A 24,408-nucleotide genomic window follows, 5' to 3' on the forward strand; every position below is an offset into this window, starting at 1 on the left:
TGGACCAGAAATACTTAGGGGGAAAAATTCTATCTATACTGAAATTGTACAGATTTTTTTCCCTGGTATTAAATATTATAAATAATTTAGAGATGGCTTAAAGTATATGGGAGGATATACATAGGATATATGCAAACACTGCACCATTTTATATAAGAGACTTGAGTATCCTTGGGTTTTGTTATCTATAGAGTCCTGGAACCAATCTCTGTGGATACCAAGGGATGACTACACTATGTTTAAATAGCCACACGTAACCTCTCTTGTTGAAATTCATGGAAACATTTTGAGACTGACTACCTGTTGGTGTGTGTTTTTCTTTTCCTGTCTTCAGTGTGTCTAAACAACATTCAGTTGTTCCAAGTCAAATATTTGAGCTGGAAGATGGTACAAGTAGCTACAAAGATTTTGCAATGAGCAAAAATAATCGTTTTACAAGTGCTGGCCAAGCATCTAAGAATATAATCCAACCACCCTCGTGTGTGCTGCATTATTATAATGTTCCATTGTGTGTTACTGAAGAGACCTTCACAAAGGTAGGCACTAAAATACAAATGTGTGTAGAATGTTGACATATGTCCTGTTTTAAGATTTATTAATATTGGGCTGGGGATTTAGCTCAGTGGTGCTGCCGCCTGCCTCGCAAGTGCAAGGTCCCGAGTTTGATCCCCGGTACCAAAAAAAAAAAGATGGAGCAGATTTATATAGTGTCTTAGCCTCACTTTAAATGTCTTTTGTTCTGCTTTTGATACTAATAGCAAAAGTTACTATATCGGATTTCACTATTTTAAAATATTTTTCTCATAGAACTTGATATTAACCTGAAAATATATTTGTTTTAATTCATATTACACTCAAGCCTTAAATACTGCTCTATAAAACTTATTTTCAACCCCCAAAAAGTGACAATATTATTTTGGCAATATTTTTTATTAAGTTTCACCTTTTTTTGGCAGTTGTGTAATGACCATGAAGTTCTTACATTCATCAAATATAAAGTGTTTGATGCGAAACGTAAGTAACATTCCCTCTTCTAAACTATTCTGGACAAAACTGACAATAAGCAAGTAACAACTGGATTTATGTGTGTTTGTTTGTTTTTATGTCTTTGTTTTGTTTTAGCTTCCGCCAAAACGCTTTCTGGGCTGTTAGAATGGGAATGCAAAACTGATGCAGTGGAAGCTCTTACTGCACTTAATCACTACCAGATCAGAGTCCCAAGTAAGTAAAATGTGTTTTTGTGTGTCAATTATTCAATAGGAATTAACCTTCAGAACCATTGACAATGATTTTTAAAAATGCTTAGCAGAATTTCTTTCTTTCTCTCTATCCCTCTCTTTCTCCCACTAAGCTAAGTCCCCTCCCCAGCTTTTTTGTTGGTTTTTAGAGAAGTACAGGGAAAAAAGGGCATAGAATCCCACACCCAAGTAATCCCTGTATTAATTACCTATTGCTATATAACAAATTGTCCTAACATTTAGCAGCTTAAAACAACAAACATTTATTATTTCACTGTTCCTGAGGGTCATTAATCTGGGTGCAGTTCCACTGCATAGTTGTATGGTGAATTTGCAGTTAAAGGTTTGAGTGGGGCTGAAAATCTGCTTCTAAGCTCACTCCTGTGATTGTCATCAGGCCCAGTGAAGCCACATTGGCCTTTTCGTCGTAGCTGGCTTTCCTGCAGAATGAGTGATCTAAGTGTTTTTCATAATTTAATATTGGAAGCAACCTACCATCACTTAACATTGTATTCTTTTGGTCATACAGGACATGGTATAGTTTTGTGAATATCAGGAGAGAAGGGATCATTTGGGCTGGCTTCCACATCTGTTGACCATTTCAAAGGAAAGCAATACATGATATAGTTAAGACAGCGTATAAAGGAACAGTATAAAAAGTTAAAGCTTTCTACAACCTCTCCATCCTTTTCTTCCTCCCCATATAATACATCTACATTTTTAAAATGTACACAAAACGGGCCAGGGATTTAGCTCAGTGGTTTCGCCGCCTGCTGCACAAGCTAACGGACCTGAGTTCGATCCCCAGTAACCCCCCCCGAAATGTACACAAAACACTTCATACATATTCTTCTATTCTTTGCTCTTTGTACTTAATATATCTTGAAACTATTTCTATATTGACACATGCAGAGCTGCTTTTTAAAAATTTTTAGTGCATCTTCAGGGTAACTATTCATAGTAGAAATGTGCCACAGTTTATTTGGACACTACGGTTGTTTCCATTTGTTATTTCCGTTGCAGTAAGTGTGTTTATAGCTGGCACTTTATTTTTTTGTTGTTGTTTTTTTTTTTTGGTACCGGAGATCAAACTTGGGTCCTTGCGCTTGTGCAGCAGGCAGCGAAACCACTGAGCTAAATCCCCGGCCCGTTAGCTGGCACTTTATAGTGTGTATTTATAGGTCAGCTTTCTAATAGTGGAAGGCACTAAGGTTTACATTTTGGTAGAATGTTGCTGGATTGCCGTTTTGAAAAGTTGCACTAGTGTATATTTCCCTCTGCCATATATGAAAATGGCCCACTTTTACCAACAGTCAGAACTTCAGTTTTGGTATACCAGTGAGAACAAAAATGATATTCCATTGTTTTATACTAAGTGAAACTGTCTTCGTCTTTGTTGTCTCTAAAATGGTAAAAGACCTCTTTTTTTTTTAACTATGCAAAGAACATTCAAGTTTAAGAAACTGTGCTGGGTAATTTACTTAGATCCCAAATGTTAAGGGTATTACTATTTTTTTGAGACAAGGTCTCACTCTGCAGTTCAGGCTGGCCTTGACCTCACAGTGATCCTACTGCCTTTCCCTCCCGAGTACCAGAATTACAGTCATGTGCCACTATGCCCAGCTTTAAATTTTCATTTTTTAAAAATATAGGGGAAAGGGCTGGGGATTTAGCTCAGTGATTCCGCCGCCTGCCTCGCAAGTGCGAGGACCCGAGTTCGATCCCTGGTACCAAAAAAAAAAATATATATATATATATATATATATATGAGAAAAAGTTTTGCATGTCTTTGAAAATTTCCTTAACTTATTTTGAATAAAACGTTTGAAAATATTTTGACCTTATTTGAAATACATTCAATATATTTTATGGATTGTCAACTCTCTGGAGACAGTGACAGTTATTTATCTTTTTATCCTTTGCAATGTCTTGTAAATACTTGTTTTTAGCGTTTTTTTTCCTAGTATCAGGAATTGAACTCAGGACCTTGCACTTGCCTGGTAGGCATGGTGCCACTGAGCTACATCCCCGGCCCCTTGTTTTTAACTTTAAAGGATTTTTTTCTCCTTAAGGAGGTGTACCTTTTATTTTAATTTTTTGTTTGTTTGTTTGTTTTGGTATATGGGATTGAACTCAGGACCTTATGCTTGTGTGTTTTCTCTTTTTTTGAGACCAAGTCTCGCTATGTAGTTCAGGCTGTTCTTGAGTGATCCTCCTGCCTCCTGAGTGCTGGGATTATAAGCATGTGCCACCTTGCTCTGCAGGAACTGTAGCCTTTAGTACTAAAATTCTGGTACATTAAGGTACCAGAATTATTGCTTTGCTATGATTTAATACATAAACAATCAAAGAAAATTTTTAAATGGGAATATTTTTGTCAGTTATTCCCCAAAATGTTTTAGTCAGAACTTAGTGCACCATTGATAATCAGAGATTTAATACTAGATTTCTTGAACACCAAGTGATTCCACAAAAGAATAGGAATCTATGGGCCAGGGATTTAGTGCAGTGGTTCTGCAGCCTGCCTTCCAAGCGCAAGGACCTGAGTTTGATCCCAGGTACCGAAAAAAAAAAAAAAAAAAAGAATAGGAATCTAGCAGTGAACAAAAGTGACTGCCCTTTATGGAGCTTACCATCCAGTAAAATAGGAGCAAAGTAATCTTCCCCTTAACAAGTTTTCCTGTATATTCCTGATGCTGATAATATAAGCAGATGAAAAAATTTACTGTTAAGTCTAGGGGAAAGTTTGATGAGGTGAACTATTTATTAACTTGGTTTCTAAAACTTTTTTTTTTTTACAGATGGTTCCAATCCCTACACTTTGAAGCTTTGCTTTTCTACATCCTCCCATTTATAAGAGCATGTTAGAATTTATGTTCATCTTTATTACAGTTTTAAAGCCACAGTTCATTAAAAAAATCATCTAAAATGGTTCATCTAATGTTGCTTTGCTTACTTTAAGATCTTGTTCTGTAATAAACATATTTTGCCTTGAATAAATTTATTGTAAACGTAAGTATTATTTTCATTTTCAGATAGAATATCATAATGTAGACTGTCTACAGCTTTGTTGTAGATTATGCAAATATATGATTTCTAAACTTATTACTATAATTTTTCTTCCACAGTAAAAATATATTTACATTCTTAATGCTAATTATTATCTAAGTATTTTTCCATGTGTACGAAATTAATGCAGGTGAAAGTATTACATTTTAAAATAGAATTCCTATAAGTTTAGATGTTTAAGTATGTTGCGGTTACTCAAACATAACTTGTATTTATTTAATGAAGTTTGAGAATAACATTGTACATGTTGACTTTTAAGTACTACAGATTTAGCTGATTTTATATTTTGGAAAAGTTAAGAGACATGGGTACACTTGTATAGTATGCACTCAAACTTATTTAAACCGGTGTATTTTTTTTTAAGATGTTGTCCATTTGTATTGACATGCTTTTGTTTCTAGTTCCAGTTTGGAGGTTTTATAAAGTTATAACAATGAGTTAATGTGTTCATCTTCATTTGTTTCGTGTGACTTGATCTTGAAAATATATCTAGTATTTGGCATGGAGGGTTTCTTTGGCATTGAGGTTTTGGTAGAAGTTATAATTAACAATTTTCTGTGTAATAATCTGGAATCTGTGGATGGGTTTTAGAGAGCCTATGAGCCCCCTAAAATTATATGTAGAAGTTTGGTTATTTGCTTTTTTAAAATTTTTTACTCTTCATCATATATGTATTTTTCTATATGGTGCAATATTTAAGGATCTAATTTTATTTTTGATTGAAACAGATACCTGTTTGTCTCAATACCATTTATTAAACATTCTCTCATTGGATGTTTCTCTTTTTTTTTTCTTATTTTAGATAATTTTATATATTGGCAAGGTTTAAGGACTAAATATAGTAAGAGACTATTGGCATGGTTCTTAAGTTTACAGCTTTTTTGTTTTGCTTTGTTTTTTGAGACAGGGTCTCACTACGTAGTTCAGGCTGGCCTCAAACTCACAGCAATCCTCCTGCCTCAGTCTCCCAAGTGCGGGGATTACAGGCATGCACCTACACACCCAGCCTGCTTTTTAATAATAGAAACCTGATGTATCCATTTTGTTTTCATCTTTGAAAGAAGGGAAGCTAGGCATGGTGGTACACACCTGTAATCCCAGGCAGGAGGTAGTCCAGCCTGGACTACATAGTCTCAAAAAAACCCAATCCCCTCCCTGGGCCGGGAATTTAGCTCAGTGGTTTCACCACCTGCTGCGCAAGCGCAAGGACCCGAGTTCGATCCTTGATACCAAAAGAAAAAATAGATTTGCTTTAAATGGTATTGATTTTTAGATGTAATCTCTATCTTTATGACTCTCTCCCTACCAAGATGAATTCTTTAGAAGTAAATTAGAAGGCTGGGCCTTGCTCTGATGCATTGGTGTGTAAGCCCTGTACTACTACTGTCACTAATGTCTTTGACAGTTTACTTGGGCATCCTTGCTGTGTATTAAGTTTGCTTATAAATTCTCCCTTTTTTCTTGGCCTTGACAACAGCACTCTTTCTGCTTTTTAGGAGAACATGAAAGAGCAGATTTCAGAGTTTTTTAAAAACCTGGCTTTGAATTTTTTTAAATACTGAAATTCCATATCCCAGTGCCATGACATATTTGATAAATCTGGGAAACTGAATTAGGAATACCAGCTGCAGCTGCCTTTTAAAAGTTCCACTCTCTTGCTGATGGGTATTATTCCACCAAAAAAAAAAAAAGAAAGTACAACTACAGCTGCCATGGGACTCTGCAGCATCCTAGTATAATTTGGTCATGTGAACTACATATTTTCCAGAACATTGCTAGAGGACAGGAAAAAGTGACTAAACAAGGTCAATTTTCTCTCATGTTTTCTTTATGTTGCTAACTGCAGGGACAGGTTAAGTTGCTGGATAACTGCTTTTTAGTAGCTGGAATAAAGAAATTTTGAGTGTAGAACATTCTTCCATGATAATCTAAAAAGCCAAGGACCTTTGCTTTATTTAAACTTTCTTAGATGACAAAGTTCCTTGTGAGAAAGATAACCTTTCCTATTTCCATACGGGTGTTTGGCTCAAGAGGCTTTTAGTCCATTGAGGGGCCACAAGAATGATAGCAAGCTTTTTAATTCATAGTACTGTGGATAAGCCTTAATAAGCAAGGATGCGGGCCAGGGATTTAGCTCAGTAGTGCCGCCGCCTGCCTTGAAAGCACAAGGTCCTGAGTTCAATCCTTGGTACCAAAAAAATAATAATAATAATAACCAAGTATGATGTTAGATGAAACAAAAATTTAAGATTCATAGACTTTTTTTCTGCAGTGATTTCCAATATCAACCATGAAGTAAGTGAATGTACAAACATTTCTATTAAAGCCAAGAAGTATTTGGGACTTAAACTTTAGTGGATATTGAGTTGATGATATCATTGTTTTCTCCTGAAACTTAACATTTCAACTAAATGGATTTGAATGTTGTCTGAAACCTAATATATTTTGTAAATCACCTTGAAAGGTGTAAATTATGTGAATTTGAACGTGTGAACATGAGTTGAACTTGAGTAAATACAGAGGAATTGCCTTAATACAAAGCCCTTTATCTGTAGCAAACTTGAAGTTCTCTTAATTTATGAGTGAGGAAATTAGTGTTGATAGATACTGTTAGCTTTCTATCTGTAGTCCATCCACCCACACCCACCCCTGGTTTTGTGACAGAAACAAGGTTTGAGTGAGCCCAATGGGCTTAGTCCTATTGCCTCTAGCCCAGTGGTGTTTTGTTTTGGGGAGGGGTGCTGAAGATTGGTCCCAGGACCTATGCATGCATCCTAGGGCCTATGCTTGTATTCTATCACATAGTTACACCCTCAGCCCTTTTAAGTTTTCCTTTTGAGACAGTCTTGGTAAGTTGTCCAGGCTGGCCTTGAACTTGTGATCTTCCTACCTCAGACCTCCAAATTATTTGCGATTACAGTTGTGCCACCAAGTCCAGCAACCAGTGGCTCTTAAGGGAGGTACTACTCATAGGGGAGGCATTTTAATAGTAGGTAGGGCTAGTTTTTTTTTTTTGGTACCAGGCATTGAACTTGGGACCTTGTGCTTGCGAGGCAGGCGGCAGAACCACTGAGCTAAATACCCAGCCTGGTAGGGGTAGTTTTTTAATGTTAGGAGGATACTACTAATTTTTTTTTTTTTTTGGTACTGGGGATTGAACTCGGGACCTTGTGCTTGCAAGGCAGGCGCTGGAACCACTGAACTAAATTGCCAGCCCGATACTACTAATATTTGATGAGCAGAGACCAGGAAGAGCTATCCTGTATCCTACATGACCTTCTAGTATCCCATCAGATAATTCATACAGGTAAAGAACTTATCCAGAATGATCTGTTCTAGAAACTAGCACTTTTGTAAATATAAATAAAATATTTTTGTGTGTAGTATTAGGAATTGAACCCAGGGCCTCAAGCATGCTAGGCAAGCTTTCTGCCACTGAGCTATATCCCCACTCCTTTTTATGGTTTTAATATGCAGCATACTGAGTTTTCTAGCAACATAACTACTGTATAAATCAAGGAAAAAGAACTTTTGTTTGGAACATTTCCAAGAGTTCACCATTTTGGAAACCTATGTCATCAAAGTGGGATACCCTTAAAACACACCAGGGTCAGTTTTCATTTGTAATTACTATGCATTCGTCTTTATATTTGCTATTATAGCCATGCTGTATATCATAGCATACATTTTATTGTAAATTTTCTTTCTTTTTTTTTTTTTTTGGAACCAGGGATCGAACTTGGGACCTTGCTCTTGCAAGGCAGGCACTGGAACCACTGAGCTAAATCCCCAGCCCCCTTTATTTCTTTATATTACAATTAAGATATGTTTTCTTCAAATTGTGTAAGTAGTTATCTAGGATTTTTTCTTAAGCATAATAGAAAAGTATCAGATTTTGAAACATCCCTTAAAACAAAGTGATCTGTCTCTGTGCTGAACAGGTAACCTAGGCTGATGAAGGAGAATAGTACTGAAGATTTGTTAGAGTGATGGAGGGGCTGGAGAGTAGCTTAGTGGTAGTGTTATGGACAAGCGAGTTAGAACAATGGAGATGCACCATACACTCTGCCAGATTTGGGTCTGTTTATTAAAGCTGGCGGCCGAGGTGGGGGGGGGGTAGTGCTTGGAAAGTTCTCTCAGCAACAGGAAGTGGTTCGATTTCTCCTTTTAAATCATACTTTCAGTTGAGAGCAAGCAAAATCTTACAGAAGCAGAGCCATCCCAAGTTAGTAGGGTGCCACAAGGAAGTTTCACGTACTTAGGTGAGCTACAAAACATCCTGCAACTGCAGCAAGTTTACTGCCAAACAGGATGCAGGGGTTAGGGGAGCTTTGTCCAAACACAAGCACTTTGTTCAAGCACAGGTACAAAATGGTGTTAAAGCTCAAGATGGAGTTGGGTTGGCTATCACAGTAGAGTACTTACCTAACATTTGTAACACCCTTGGGTTAAATCCCCAGCATCACCAGAAGAAGAAAAAAGATGAAATGCTATGCTCTTGGAAGGGATGTGATCAGTAGTAAGGTAAGATCATAGACTGCTAGAGCCTTTTTGCTATCTATCTGTACAGGGGAGAATTAAAGGGACCTTAAATGAAGTTTAAGGATGTAGAAACTATCTTGAGCAAAGGCTAATTTAATCTATATTTTAAGGAACTTCAGTTGTCTAAATCTCACCTTTATCTAAGTAACAATCAAATGAAAGCACTCAATTTTTTGCGCTATTTTGAACTTGAAATCTTGTCTTTTTGCTAGTAATTTTTTTAATTTTTTGTCATAAATACAATCACAACGTTTAAAACATACTTTCTGAAAGTATTTTCTGTAGATTTGTTAATGGACATTTTAAAGGGTATTTTACATATTGTGGAGTGGCCAAATCAACACATTCACTATCTCTTTTTATACTTTTTTCTTTTGTGATGTGAACATTTAAAATCTGTTTTTTTGTTTTTTTGGTACTGGGGATCGAACTTGAGACCTTGTGCTTGCGAGGCAGGCACCGGAACCACTGAGCTAAATCCCTGGCCTGAACATTTAAAATCTGTAAAGTTGTTCTATTTTTAAAAAAGCAAAAAACCAGGCTGGGGATTTAGCTCAGTGGTTCCGCTACCTGCCTCCCAAGCGCAAGGTCCTGAGTTTGATCCCTGGTACCAAAAACAAAAGCAAGCTGTAGTACCTGTACCCATTCTCCAAGATGATTTTAAACTATGTGTACTGCAAACATGTACTAATATTTTCAAAAACCATATATACATGCAACTTAGAAATTCTGTGTACCTTAAATCCTTTTTCTGTAAGTCATACAGAACTATTACGTAAAAGCACTGAATTAATGGAAATTTCTGAGTCAAAAAAATTTTTTGAGGGGGAGTACCAGGGATCGAACTTGTACTCATGAGGCAGGCCACGGAATCACTGAGCTAAATCCCTGGCCCCTCTGAGTCAAAAATTTATATTGCTCTTTTATGTCATGACAATGCAACAGTTAAGCTGTTGAACATTCTTGAAATGGCTGCTTTGAGTCAGTGTGATAATCCACTTATTTCTGGTTTTTTGTTTTTTCTCAGTAATACAAAGAAAAATTAGAGGCAATATTAATACTTTGTGGGAGTAGTCTGGGTTTACTGAGAGCCTGAAAATAAGCCAGTAAAAGGCTTGCAAGAGCCATAATTTTATTGGAGCTTATTAGATAACAATATTAGTGAGTTTGTTTTGGGGCTGTGAAAATTGATTACAATATATGATTGTGAAACTTATTAAAATTACTTTAGGATATGATTTTGTTTATTTGAAACACCTTTTTGTTAGGATAGTAGGGGAAGAATAAAGATAATGCCTATATTGCATTACAATAATGTTTTATACCAATGGTTCTCGGTTTAGAAACAGATTTTTTGGGTGGGGGAAATATTTCATGAGTAGAAACTAAAATCATGGAAAACTTTTTAAAAATACTGAGATCCTGCAGATTCTGAGTTAGACCATGTGTGTGTTCAAACCAAATTGTATTATCCATTAATGTCCATATAAAGTTTATCCTTTTGATTTTATGATGTCAGCAAGTATCTTAACTTTTCTTGTTGCTGAGACAAAATACCCAACATCCAAAGTTAAAGGAGGAAAGGTTTGTTTGGCTCACAGTTTGTAGAGGTTTCAGTTCATGGTTGGCTGGCTCCAGGCAGGGCAGCATGGCAGAGTGGCATTGCAGAGGAGAACCAGTCCATGGCAGGTAGAAGGCAAAGGGCAGCAAACTATAAGCCACACAGCAACTCTTTCTACCCCTTATGTGTTATCCAGGATACCTGCTGGGTGAGTAGCACTCACAGGGTAGAGGACCCTTTATCCTACCCAGAATTGCTGAACCAATCAGTGGACAAATAATAGTAATCACATACCCTTGATCCCAGCATCACACACTGTAGATCCAGCCACCTCTGAAAAAGCCCCACCTATGACTGCATGAGGCTTTTAAGGGCACATGTACAAGCCATAACAGGAAGTATGAATGAAAGATTATTTTTGTAATAACTTAAGAGATACAAAGACAAAAATGGCAATTTGAACCAAAAAGTCTTGGTTTCTACAATAGTCATCCTAGAAGTGTTACAACCATTTGGCTTCTTGGACACTTAACTTACTGAAAATCAAGTGCACACAGTGTACCAGACATTATAAATTTAGGTTGACAGCTTTAAATAAAAAGCCAATAGGTTAATATGAGCTAGAAGGAAAGCAGAAGAAAGATGAGAGACAAAACTCTTATTTCCTATTTGGGAAGAACTAAAAATTAGTGAATCTTTAGTCTTAATAATATAACCTAGGGGCCAGGGATTTAGCTCAGTGGTTTTGCCGCCTGCTGCACAAGTACAAGGACCTGAGTTTGATTCTCGGTACCAAAAATAATAATAATATAACCTAAATCTGTTTTGCTTTTCACAAATCCACTGTAAAATGGAAAAATGCATTCTGGAAGTGATCACAATGTGAAATTGGGGGAGTGAGTACAGTAAACGTATTTCACAAATTAGGGACAAGAGATCCAGATTTTGTGACCAAGTTTGCTTTTTTGTTTTTTTATACCGGGGATCGAATTCAGGTCCTTGCACTTATGAGGCAGGTGGCGGAACCTCTGAGCTAAATCCCCAGCTGTGTGACCTCAAGTTTAACACATCTACAGGATATAATAAAGTTAAATTTAACTTAAAATTCAGATATTAATCTTTTTTTTTTTTTCAGTAGTGAGAATGGAACCCATAGCCCTACCACTCAGCTACATCACCAGACCAGTTCTTAAATTTTTTTTTTCCTTAAATTATTTTATTGGTACATTTTCGGTATATAACACATTTACATTTATCATTCAGTCCTTGTACCTTTACATGATGTTTCTTGGTTTTGTTTCGGGTTTTTTTTTTTTCTTCTCCGTTCCCTGTCCTCCCTTCACCCTTAAAATTCTTATACAGGGCTGGGGATTTAGCCCAGTGGTTCCAGCACCTGCCTTGCAAGTGCAAGATCCCGAGTTCAATCCCCAGTACCAAGAAAATAAATTCTTATACAAAGAGCCCTTGTGATTTATTGGAATAATTGGCTTTTCTCAGTATCTGAAAGTATCAAACAGATGTATTCAAACTATTTCAATTGCTTTGGTAAATGGTTAAATAAAGCATAATCGTGGTTGCCAGGGTAGAGAGGATAGGGAAAATGAGGTATGTCTACTAATGGGAGTACAAGCTTTTTTGGGATAAGGAAAAGGTTCAGGAACTAGATAGTGATGATGGTGTTTGGTACACATTGGTACTGAATTGTGCACTTTAACTTGATAATTTGGAACTTGGCATGGTGGTGATACCTGTAATCCCAGCATTCAGACTGAGGCCGGAGGATCACCATGAGTTAAAGGCCAGCCTGGGTTACACAGTGAGTTCAAGGCTAGCCTGAACTTCGTAGGGAAACTGTCTCCAAAAGAAAACAATAATAATAATTTTTTAAAAAAGTAACTGTAGCCCAGCAATCTTTCAGTTTAAACAAGGGCCAGCACAGTGATTCAGGACTTTTCATGGTTGATTTACAATGTCAAGGAAAGTATGCCTACATTCCAGCAGTAGACATGATTCCAGGTCATAGTGGTTGTATTACTGTAATGGCTGGCAGGCTTTTACTTTCTGTCACTCTGGGCTATGGGACAACAGAATTGAAGGCAGGGAGAGAGCCAAGTCGAAACTTGTGCACAATGAATAATGAAGGAGGATTTGAGGGGGGAGGGAGGGATGATTCTAGAGTACAAACCGGAATTTCTCTGCATTCTTTTTTTTTTTTTTTTTGGTTCTGGGGATTGAACTTGGGTCCTTGCACTTGTGAGGCAGGCGGTCAAACCACTGAGCTAAATCCCCAGCCCTCTGCATTCTTAAACCACAGTAATGCCCTGGTTGCTCAGTTTAGGTTTTGCTGGGACTGTACCCTGACTGGTATTGGGCTATACTGACTGAGCCTCGGCCTGCAGGAGAATGTATTCATGAATGTACTCAAATTTTTTTTGAAAAATTAAGTGGCTATTTTATCCAGTCAATGTAGTTTCATTTGGACTTTAACCCATAAGTTACATACATAGGTACTTCAAGGTCTTGAAATAAGAGACTGGTGACACCAATGCAGAAAAACAAAAGTTTATGTGTATAGTATTTATAAATCCTTCAGAAGGCTTTAAGAGCCTTTTGTTTTGTTTTTGGTACTGGCGATTGAACTCAGGACCTTGCGCTTGCAAGGCAGGCACCAGAACCACTGAGCTAAATCCCCGGCCCTTAAAAGCCTTTTTAAAATTGAAAATGAGATATCTGATACATTTTGTTCTGTGCAGCTGTATAACGTGATAAAACCAGAGATTTTTCTGCCTAATAGGAAATTGAGAGGACCGGTGACCATGTCAAGTCTCAAGCATGGTACAGCTTTTGTTGCTAGACTGTTGGGTGGATAAGTAACATTTACAGTACCTTTGTCATTACAAGTCCTAACTCAGCTTTTCCTGTGAAGCGCTAATTGATTTCAGCCAAAATTTCTACAACTTGACCAAAAAGACTAAAATTGTTCCACAGTGCATCGTTCCTTCTGATGTGTAAATAACTCTTGGCCCTCTACCGTTTCTACTTCAGTGCTAGTCTCAGGATTAGTTATACCTGTTGTTTTTTCCTGGGCATGGTGGTATGTGCCTGTAATCCCAGCATTGACAGACTGGTGCGGGAGGACTGCCAGCCAGTTCAAGGCCAGCCTGGGCTACATAGTGAGTTGAAGGCCAGCCTGAACTGCATAGCAAGACTTTGTCTCAAAAAAAAAAAAAAAAAGCCAGAGGATGTAACTCAGTAGCACTGTGCCTGCCTCTCAAGCTCAAGGTCCTGAGTTTGATCCCCAGTACTGGGGGGGGAAAATTTAAACATTACGATTTCTGTGGAGGAGAATTTTATAAGGGTAAGGTGCACGGGGAAAGGACATGAGTTAGGTTGCTGTGAAAGGGAAGAGAAATAATAGTGTTGGCACACCTAGACATTGGATTTGGATATCTTGAAAACTGTTTTTTGAGGATTAGCTTTTCTGAACTTGAAGAAATGTCTTGGGGTGTACGAGATCCTGACAGACTTGGGAAAAAAATCTTAGTACTATAGTTAGAATTTTGATCCCCCTACTTGAGACAGGAGACTAGGGTGTGGCAAAGCTGGATGGGGAAGTAAGTGTGACCTGTTAATTACAAAATCCTAGGTCACATGTATAGAACAGTTCTCAAAGCCCTGCACATGGACTTTACAAGCAGGTTTTCCATAGGATGGCTTAGACCTGATGTCAGCCTGAGGAATGGGTGGTGCAAAAAGGACAGGTCACACTGAGATTTGCCACTGCGTTCTCTTCCATGATGGCCCATCCTCACACTGTCAGTGTACTTTTCCTACTTTTACATGGCCCGAACTTGCTCTGCAGAGCATTTTTACCTTTAATAAAACTTTGCTACTGTGTGTGTTTGTCTTGACCAATTCTTTCTCAGGACAGAAGAACTTAGAAATCACCACAAGAAGGAGACTTCAGCATCCCAAAACCCAGTAATACTCTCACTCTGCTGCCCCCACCCCCCATAAGTTTTGAGAAAACTGGACACTTGTTACCAGAAAAAGTTTACTGACATTAGCCATCTAGTGGTGAGAGCGAGTGACTATTGGGAATTTAGAAAATGGCTTCTTTAAACAAGAAAAATCTTGCCAGGAAGAGCTGGAGTATAGTCTGTCTGGACAACAGTGATGCTGTGTCAACCAAAACTACTTTGATCATGTGTACATCTTGCCAGCTCCCAAAGATTCTTGGGAGAAACGTATTTGTGTTGGCAGACAGGTCACTGGATGTACTACAGGAAGTACCAAGATAATATATCTGAGGAAGGGACAGAAACAACTCACTGTGGTTGTTTTGGATGAGTCTAAAATAATTCCTAATGACTTTGAGATAGCACTGTGTAATGAACTGGTTAGGACTCTGTAGGACTGGCTTCTTATCCAAGCCCTGCCACTAATGCGCTGTGGGACTTGAAGCAAGTCATTGAAAGTTACTTTTTTTTTGGCGGGGGATGGGGTGGGGCTGGGGGTGGGGGGTTGATACCAGGGATCAAACTTGGGTCCCTTCTCTTGTGGGGCAGGCAGTGGCACCACTGAGCTAAATCCCTGGACCTGAAAGTTACTTTAAGCCTTAGGTCCTTTCTATGTGAAATGGAGCAAAAGTAATACCTGACCTACTTACTGTTATACTTAATCGCTAGAGATTATAGAGAATGACCACACAGCCAAATTTTGAGTCCTTTTTATTGTCAGCTGGTGGTCCAGAGCAAGGTAGAGCTTGGAAAACTCTGGAGCAGGAAAAGCAAAAGCGTCTTGCAGGTTTCTTTTAAGGGGCTCTTCAATTGGGGAAGGCTCAGGGAGAGGGGAAGTGGAAGGGAATTTCACAGGAGCAGAACTTTGCTAAGTCAGTGGGGGTCAGGGGAAGTTTCACACAGTTTAGTTGAAAAAATATCACACGGGTATGGAGTATGCTGTTTACAAGGTTGTAAAGACAATATATAGTTTTAAGACTGCTCTACCAAATGGGAAGGTATAAAGATAACAGTTGCAGAGCAGTCTATCATGCATTAACTGAGGGGACTCCCAAGTGGGTAAGGGGGAGGCGACCACACGGAGTCACTCCACTACACAAATGGAGTCAGGTTGGCTATCACACTTAAGAAAGTATACTGAAAAGTATTTTTGGTGATACTCAATACAAATGTGCAGGTGAGAGAAGGGAACTTCCAGAGAGCCTCCGCACTTCCATGGGACTGGCATTTGGAAAGAGAATCCCAGCTGAGACAACACAGTTATTGCCATTGTGAATCCGTGATCAGCTGGCTCCTTTGAGATTTTTTTTTTTTCAGCAATACAAATTGGTTTTACAGGTGAAAGAAGCATAGCTCAGGGACTAGAAAATAAGTTACCAATTCAAATTATTCCAACCTACCTGGACAATTTTTTAAGCCTCATTTACATAATACATGTTCTAAATTATAAAGGCAGGAAAAGTTAATATTCATTTCAACTTAGGTTTTAAGGGACATTTATGGTAGAACTTTACTATAAATGTATAAATTATTTGTATACACAGCTTATAGTAAATGGAGATTCTATTATGTGGGCCACATCTTGTTTGACATGATACTTGTTCAAATCGTTTGTCATACTGCTGCTCCTGATGACTCAGTTTATGATTTTTTTTCTAAGAACTAACAGGCATAAGACTGCCCAGCTAAATATTTCTGGCCAACACTATTTTGTGGGAGTATAATCTGATAAATGTGCTTCTTGCTCTGTGAAGAAGTACTTTAACAGGAGTTTAAAAGGTGCCAACAAGATTTTGGTAAATAGTTCTTGATAAGCCAGGAGTGGTGGCACAGGGTTGTGATCCCAGCACTTGGGAGGCTGAGGCAGGAGGATCACCATGGGTTCAAGGCCAGCCTAGGCTACATAGTGAATTCAAGGCCAGTCTGAACTATACAGCCAGACCTTGTCTCAAAACAAACAAAATGAGTAGGAAAAATTTATTGAGAGAAAGATAGCTTCTTTCTAAGAGAGACAGAAGGGGGACCGGAAAGTGGGTTGCCCACCCACCAGGCTTTTTAAAGGGATTTTATTGAGCAAAGCCACAAGCTGAGGTCGGTTCAAGGTGAAACAAAACTATAAGACCCAATGTAAAATTACTAGGTGGGACAAAACCATGATCAATAAGATTATAAGTACAGTCACCCAGGTAATATTGATTAAATGGGGATCAAATGGGAAAACAAGTCACATACAAGGAATTTCTGGAAAGGAAATGGGCTAGGGAGATTGATGTCTATGTAGAATATCAATCCCTGCTGTTCCTCTCTAGGGGAAGTAGAACCTCTTTTTATAATGCTAACCAGTGAATGAGTCCCCAATATTTTTCCATGCTGAGGGCCAAGCTTTGTCTAACTGCCTTATAATAATTTCTAACTAAGTTATCTAATTTTTTTTTTTTGGTACCAGGGATTGAACTCTGGACCTTGCGGTTGTGAGGCAGGCAGCAGAACCACTAAGCTAAATCCCCAGTCCTAAATTAGCTATCTACAATAGTGAGACACTATCTCCAAACAAAAAATGGTCCCTGTTAATCTGTCAGTCTGAATTTGATTTTTCCACCCCAGCTGTAATCTTTCTAGGCTGAAGAGTCCCAATTCTATATTCACTCCCTTTCTCCCTCCCTCCTCTCTCTCCTGGACCCTTTGCTTATTCTAATTAAGTACTAGCTCCTTTATCATCAAAGTTCCATTTAATTGCCTGCTTTCTGGGCCTTTTCAGGTTCTGAGATGTGTCAAGAACTGTAAGCCACTGGAAAATCCCACCCCAGTTTTAGATAAGTACAGGAAGCTGGTTTCCATATTCTCAGAAGAAAGAGTGCTAAGGGGGGAGGAATATAGGACTTGGAGTCAGAAATCCTGAATTCAAGTGTGTACTTGCTCTGCTCCTTATTAACTGTATGACCCTCAGCAAGCCCTTTAAAATGGTCTGAGCATCAGTTGTTTGTTAATCTCTCTTTGTTTTTTTTAAGTGACAGGAATTGAACTCAGGACCTTACACTTGCACTCAGGCAGGCATGGTGCCACTGAGCTACATCTCTGGCCCAATGTCTCCCTTATTTATCTAGATTATCCTTTTTATGGAGGCAGGGTCTTGCTATGTAGCTCAGGCTGCCTTGAATTCATAACAGTCCTTCTGCCTGAGGCTCCCACATGCAGGGATTACAGACATGCACCACCACGCCCACCTCTGTTTTATCTATTTAAACCCAAATTTAGTGGCCTACTGTAGGCCTTGGGGATTGTTGCAACAGGTCTTTTTTTTTTTCCCCTTCGGTTGTGAAAATGGCCTTTAGATTGTGAACTCCATAATGGCAGGGAATTTTGTATTTCTTTTCTTTTTCCCTCCTCATAGTACTTATGCATATATGTCAGGGTTGCCTGAGGCTGTTGTTTTCACAGATGAGAACTATCTCCATTGATGTCCCAAGCCACAGGTTGACTTTGGCTAATTGTGAGAGGAAAGAGCAAACAGGCTTATCAAGGGGAAGATAGCACAAATCTAAAGGAAGTTGTAAGACTGAAGACCACAGAATCAAGATTAAAAACTATCTTGATAGGCTGCAGCCCTGGGTAGAAAATAGATGAAATCTGAGATAACAAAAAGTTCCTCATTTAAATTTAATATTAATACGGATTACTAATTTATTGAGTAATTATATATGTTGGTCATCCTGATAAACATACATGTTATATATAATTCTTAGCTAGTTGGATGATGCTATAGTTTGGATCTTTTTTTTATTTCCTTTTGCAGCATTGAGGATTAAACCCAGGGAAGGGCCAGGGATTTAGCTCAGTGGTACCGCTCCTGCCTCAAAAGTGCAAGGTCCAGAATTCAATCCCTGGGACCAAAATAAAACAGGGCTTCTTGCATGTTAGGCAAGCACTCTTTTGTTGTTGTTTTGAGACAGGATTTCACTATATAGTCCAGGTTAGCTTTGTACTCACTATGTAGCCCAGAGGGGCCTTGGACTCACAACAATCCTCTGGCCTCCATCTCTGAGTGCTGAGACTACAGGTGTGTGCCACCACGTTGGGCATAGGCAAGCACTCTTATCCCTGAACTACAACACCAGCTCTAGCAGGGATCTTGAATATACCCCAAAGGGCCATCTTAAAGCCTGTAGAAGGCCTGGTCCCCAGTCTGTGGTAGGCAGGACCATTCAAATCATATAAATCCTTAGAAGTCAGATTCATTCTGATGTTTGGTGAGAGAAGAGAGCATTCAGGAGATTTGGAAGGTGGTGGAACTTTTTAAATGTGGGAAAAGAAGTCAGATTATTGGGGTTGTGTCCTTGAAGGAGATACTGGGACCCCAGGCCCTCCCTGAATTCCTCTCTATGCTTCCTGGCTACCATGAAGTGAGTGACTTTGCTTCAACATGTGCTGCCTGCCATGGTGTCCTGCCTCATCACAAGATCAAAAGCAACAAGCCAACTGACTCTGGACTGAAACCTGGAACCATGAGCCAGAAGAAACCTTCCCTCCTGATAAATTGATTGTCTTGGTTATTTTTGTCATACCAATGGAACGCTGACAGATGAGATAGAGTACATTATTATAAAGACTGGGAAATTAAACTTATTCAAGATTACTCTGCCATTAAGTGATAGGAGCAGCATTCCAACTCCTGAGGTTGGGTTCCAAAGCACACACTCTACTATGACCCCAAGAATAAGGTCTCCTCAAACCCCAAAGATGAGCTTATCTCAATACTTGGAACCTGTGAATATGTTACCTCCTGTGGCAAAAGGGACTTTGCAGATGTAAGGCTTTAGATGAGAGTATCCTGGATTATGTAGGAGGGCCCAGTCTAATCACAGGAGTCCTAGATGTGAGATTTGTTTCTATCTTTGGTGAGAGAAGAAAGTGGACAGAAGAAAGCAGATGGAAAGATCTTGAAGTGTGAGAACTTGACCCCTAGCTGCTCACTTTGGAGATAGAGGAAGAGGTTCATAAGCCAGAGGATATGGAGAACTTGTAGAAGCCAGCAACAGCCTCAGCTAGAAAAAGGGATCACAGTCCTGCAACTGCAAGGAACTAGATTCTGTCAACCTGGAGGAGCAAGGAAATGGATTCTCTCCCAGAGGAGCCGATACACCTTGATTTTAGCCAAATGAGACCAAGATTAGACTTCTGATCTATTGAAATATGGTCATAAATGGTCATAAATTTATGTTAAGCTATTACATTTCTGGTAATTTGTTATGACAGAAATAGAAAACTAATACAATAGCTTCATTTTCCTCATTGGGCAGTTAGTTGATGGCTTTTATTGACCACAGCCCAAATATGTAAACCACATTGTAATGAGGCTGAAACGAATCAAAATAAGGACAGGGAAACATTACTTACAGATCATAACTTCCTGTACAGTAGTCAGACTTTTTTGGGTCAATTCTGAATGCTGTTTTTGAGACCAGCAATTAGTACATCAAATATTAGATCAATGTAGTAACAAGTTGAAGATTCACACAATGTTTTTTCTTTTTTAAAAAATTCACCAAGTTGGGCCAGGGATTTAGCTCAGTGGTTCCGCTGCCTGCCTAGCAAGCACAAGGACCCAAGTTCGATCCCCGGCAACAAACAAACAATTCACCAAGTTAATTGGTACATTTTAGGTATACATTATGATCTAATTCTGGGCCCAGGATTTAGCTCAGTGGCGCCATGCCTGCCTTGCAAGCACAAGGTCCTGAGCTCGATCCCCCGTACCAGGGGAAAAAACCAAAACAAAATTACTTTGGCCATTATGATCACATTCATCATTGGAAATTTGTACCTGTGCATGATATATGTTGGTTCTTATTTTCTCCCATTCCCCTTCCCTCCCTTCAACCCCTCTACCCCTCCTTATTTGGTTCCATTTTTTTTCTTTTCTCATATTTTTCCCTTTCCCTTCTTTCCTTTCCCCTAACCTTCTCACTTCCCCTTCCCCTTTGGACCTTTTCTTCCTATTTCACATTATCCATTGCATCCATTTTGATCCTCATTTACACTCTCAGTTTGTCACACTAGAGAAACTGTGGTATTCACACATGTGTGTCCTAATTATTTCATTTAAGAGATGGCCTCAATGTGCATCCATTTAGCCATAAATGTCTCTATCTTTCTTTATGACTGAGTAGTACTCCATTTTATAAAAAACCCCACCTCTTCTTCATCCAGTCACCAGCTGATGGACAATTGGGCTGTTTCCAAGCTTTAGCTATTACAAACCGTGCTGCTATAAACATGGGGGCACATATATCACTGTGGTATGATGCTTTTAATTCTTTTGGGAAGATACCCAGAAGGGGAATAGCTGGATCAAATGGGACCTCTAATCCTAGGTTGGTTGTTGTTGTTTTTTTTTTTTTTGGTACTGGGGATCGAACTCAGGTCCTTGCGCTTTTGAGGCAGGCGGTGAAACCACTGAGTTAAATCCTCGGCCCTAATCCTAGTTTTTTGAGAAACCTCCACACTGATTTCTACAGTGATTGCAGCAGTCTACACTCCCACCAACAGTGGAGAAGGGTTCCTTTTTCCTCACAGCCTCAAGACTCACAAAATGTTAACACTTCAGAAATTGATCCATTTTGTGTGTACTTAGCCTGCCCTATCCCAGTGTCTTCTGCGAATATTGATATGGTCCATCAGGCTATATGATACAGATGCTTTGCTTGCTATTTGCATTAGTCAGCTTTATGCCACTATCAGCGATATCTGGAGTATTATCTTGTAAAGAGAAAAGTTTACTGTGGTTCACATTTATGGAGGTTTTGGCCCATGTTGTTGGGCCATGGGGAGGCAGCACATCATGGTGGGGTGTGTGTGGCAGAGCAGAGAGCCTGCCTCAGGGCTGGTAAGCAAAAGGGGGGAAGGAAAAGGCGCGGGGGTCCCAGTGTCCCCTTTGAAGGCACACCCCCCAGTAGGCAGCAAATTGCCCACTAAGTTCCACCTCTTAAAGTTTCCCTCCTCTCCCGGTAGCACTGCCCTGGGATTAAGCCTTTAACATATGGGTGGACAGTTCAGATCCAAACTATTTCAAAATTAATCAGCCAGAGCCCGGGATTTAGCTCAGTGGTGCTGCCTGCCTCACAAGCACAAGGTCCTGAGTTCGATCTCCGGTACCAAGCCCCCCCAAAAAACCAAAAACTAATCAGACAAAAATTTTAAATCTCCAAAATACAAAATAAATGATGAAAGTCCACTGTAATCCTAACCCTAACTACTAACATGGTCTGCAGGATCCTCCTCCAAAGTATTTGTTTGTATATACATTTATTTATGTGGGTATATACGTGTTTTTGAATAAAAAACAAATCATAAGGCTTATAATGAATCTTGAAAGATAAAACTTATTCCAAGATTTTATAAATATTTTCTTATACTGGCTCAGTGGGGATTTATTTATTTCTTTATTTATTTGGTACTAGGGATTGAACTCAGGACCTTGTGCTTACAAGGCAAGCACAGTGCCACTGAGCTAAATCCCTGGCCCAGGAATTTATTTTTATTTACTGTGTAACATAAAGATCTCAATTAAATTTTGTATATATGTTTAACTGTCTTAAAACAGTTTCCTGAATAACCCTACCCAGTACTTTGTACTACATCGTCATAATGCTTGGGTCCAGATTTGTGTTCTCTAATCTGTGCCCCTGATCATCAATTTGTGAGCAAATTCTACACCTTTAATTTGATATCTGGCAGAGTAAGCCACTCTCATTCATCTTATTTTTTCACTTTTTTTTTTTGGTACCGGGGATCGAACTTGGGACGTTGTGCTTGCAAGGCAGGTGCCAGAACCACTGAGCTAAATCCCTGGCCATTTTTTCACATTTTTTTGGCCTATTCTCAAGTGCTTATTCTTCTAATTAGGATCAGCTTATCAACTGTATGTAAAAAGAAGCCCTATTAGAATTTTCATTACAATTATATTAGGTTAATATGAGATTTTATATATTATTTTTTCTGGTACTGGGTATTGAAGTCAGGGCTTTTGCACTGAGCTACATCCCCAACCTTTAAAAATTTTTTTTATTTTGACATAAGGTGTTGCTAAATTGCCCAGGCTGGGCTCAAACTTGTGATCCTCCTGTCTCAGCCTCCCAGAGCTCTAGGATTACAGGAAATTAATATGTATTTTACAGTTTTAATTATCTTATACAGGAGAGTCAGATCTCCTTTTAAGTCTTGCAGCATATTTTTATGATTTTCTTCATGTAGAGTTTATATATTTCTTGTAAAACTTATTCCTGAATATTTTATGGGGTTTTTTTGTTATTATAAATTGAATTTTTTCATACTTTCTAACTTGGTATAGCTAGTTTTGTATGAGATTATTGAATTGAAAATATTTACCCTTTATTCTTCCATTCTACTGAATTTTATTAGTTCCAATAATTTTTCAGGACTAACTCAACAGTTGATTGTTTGGGGTTTTCTTAGATAGGCAGTTACATTACTGCAGATAACTGCATGCTGTCTCTTGCTTTCCTGTATTTAAACCTATCACTCTGTTTTCGTCTTTTCCCATGGACTATTGACAGTTGAAGCAGCTGTTTTGACATCAGAGACATTTTGACATCAAACATTTTGACACAGCCTACACACAAAACACTAAGAAATCTTTGTTTCCAAAATGAAGTACTAATAGCTAATACCTATCAACTGCTATTATTGTTATCTTGATTCTAAACACTTGACAAATATTACTTTACTTAATCCTTACATGAGCCTCATGAGGCAGGTATAGTTTTTATATTCTTTTTAATGATGAGGAAACGAGAAAAGACATCAAGCAGTTTACTGAAGGTCAAACCACGGAGCAGTGCTGGGACTTGAACCTAGGCAGTTGGATTCCCAAGGTCATGCTTTCAACTATGATTCTAAATTGTTTCTAAAGGAATAAAATAGAAATGGCTTCCTTGATTTTTCTGATTGTAAAAGACATGCTCATTACAAAAGATCCATTCAAAGTAAATAGGTAAAATAAAAGGAAAACCATCCTCACTGTCATTCTTCATGGATCTAGAGTGTCCCATCGAGATGGAATGGTAACTTAATCCCATGCTGGTGGGCTTTTGCACATAGCTTCTCACGTCTCTGTTATGTTCACAATATTCCTGAACTGGAGTTTCTCAATCAAAAAGTACTCACATTTGCTGAGCATAGTGGTGCACGCCTGTAATCTCAGCACCCAGGAAGCTGAGGCAGGAGGATCCCTGTGAGTTCGAGGCCAGTCTGGGCTACATAGTGAGTTCAAGTATTGCTAAATTCAAGATAGCTAAGTTAGTTAGAAATTATTATAAGGCAGTTGGTCAAGGCTGGGCTTTTAGCATAGAAAAACAACTGAGGCACTTTCACTGAAGGCTAACATTATAAAAAGAGAGAAACTACTACACTCACCTACTTCCCCTGGGGATGAATAGCAGTGATTGATAGTCTAAATAGACCTTAATCACCTTAATTAGGGACCATACCATCCCTAGCTAACCCATTCCTTCTGGGAAATCCATGTACACTCAGTACGTGACTAGCTTCCCCATTTGATCTCCATTTAATCAATATTACCTGGGCTATACTTAGAATCTTATCGGTTAATCATGATTTTGTCCCACTTCATGATCTTCCACTGGATCTTATAGTTTTGTCCCACTTTATACCTGCCTCATCTCATGGCTTAGCTCCATAAAGCACCTTTGAGAAGTGGGGTGGGTGGGCAACCCACTTTCTGGTCCCCCTTCTGTCTCTTAGACAGAAGCTATCTTTCTCTCAATAAATTCTTCCTACTTTTAACCTCTGTTGTTGCTAGAATTCAATCTTTGATTTTAGAGAACATGAACTCGCATTTTGGGTATCTAGCAGGTTGGGAGTTATAATATTTCCCTTATTTAGATTACTTGGTGCCCTGTATCACAAGGACACAGCCTGAACTACATAGTGAGACCCTGTC

The 24,408-nt window shown here is 38.7% G+C and overlaps 1 protein-coding gene across 2 annotated transcripts in view; it reads left to right on the plus strand.

Moving 5' to 3' along the window:
* Hnrnpll (heterogeneous nuclear ribonucleoprotein L like) overlaps nucleotides 1–4,744 on the plus strand; it is a 38,091-nt gene extending 33,347 nt beyond the window's left edge. For both annotated transcript variants that reach the window (XM_021253739.2, XM_004839317.4), the window contains 4 exons: nucleotides 335–536; nucleotides 957–1,014; nucleotides 1,123–1,221; nucleotides 4,040–4,744. In XM_021253739.2, coding sequence (XP_021109398.1) covers nucleotides 335–536; nucleotides 957–1,014; nucleotides 1,123–1,221; nucleotides 4,040–4,095 — 415 coding nt within the window. In that variant the 3' untranslated portion in view covers nucleotides 4,096–4,744. The remainder of the gene's footprint in view (nucleotides 1–334; nucleotides 537–956; nucleotides 1,015–1,122; nucleotides 1,222–4,039) is intronic.
* The last annotated feature ends 19,664 nt before the right edge of the window (nucleotides 4,745–24,408 follow it).

The sequence above is a fragment of the Heterocephalus glaber genome, unplaced genomic scaffold (genome assembly GCF_053883595.1).
Source record: "Heterocephalus glaber isolate CG9 unplaced genomic scaffold, H.glaber_assembly_v1.0 deba00001457, whole genome shotgun sequence".
Lineage (NCBI taxonomy): Eukaryota > Metazoa > Chordata > Mammalia > Rodentia > Bathyergidae > Heterocephalus > Heterocephalus glaber.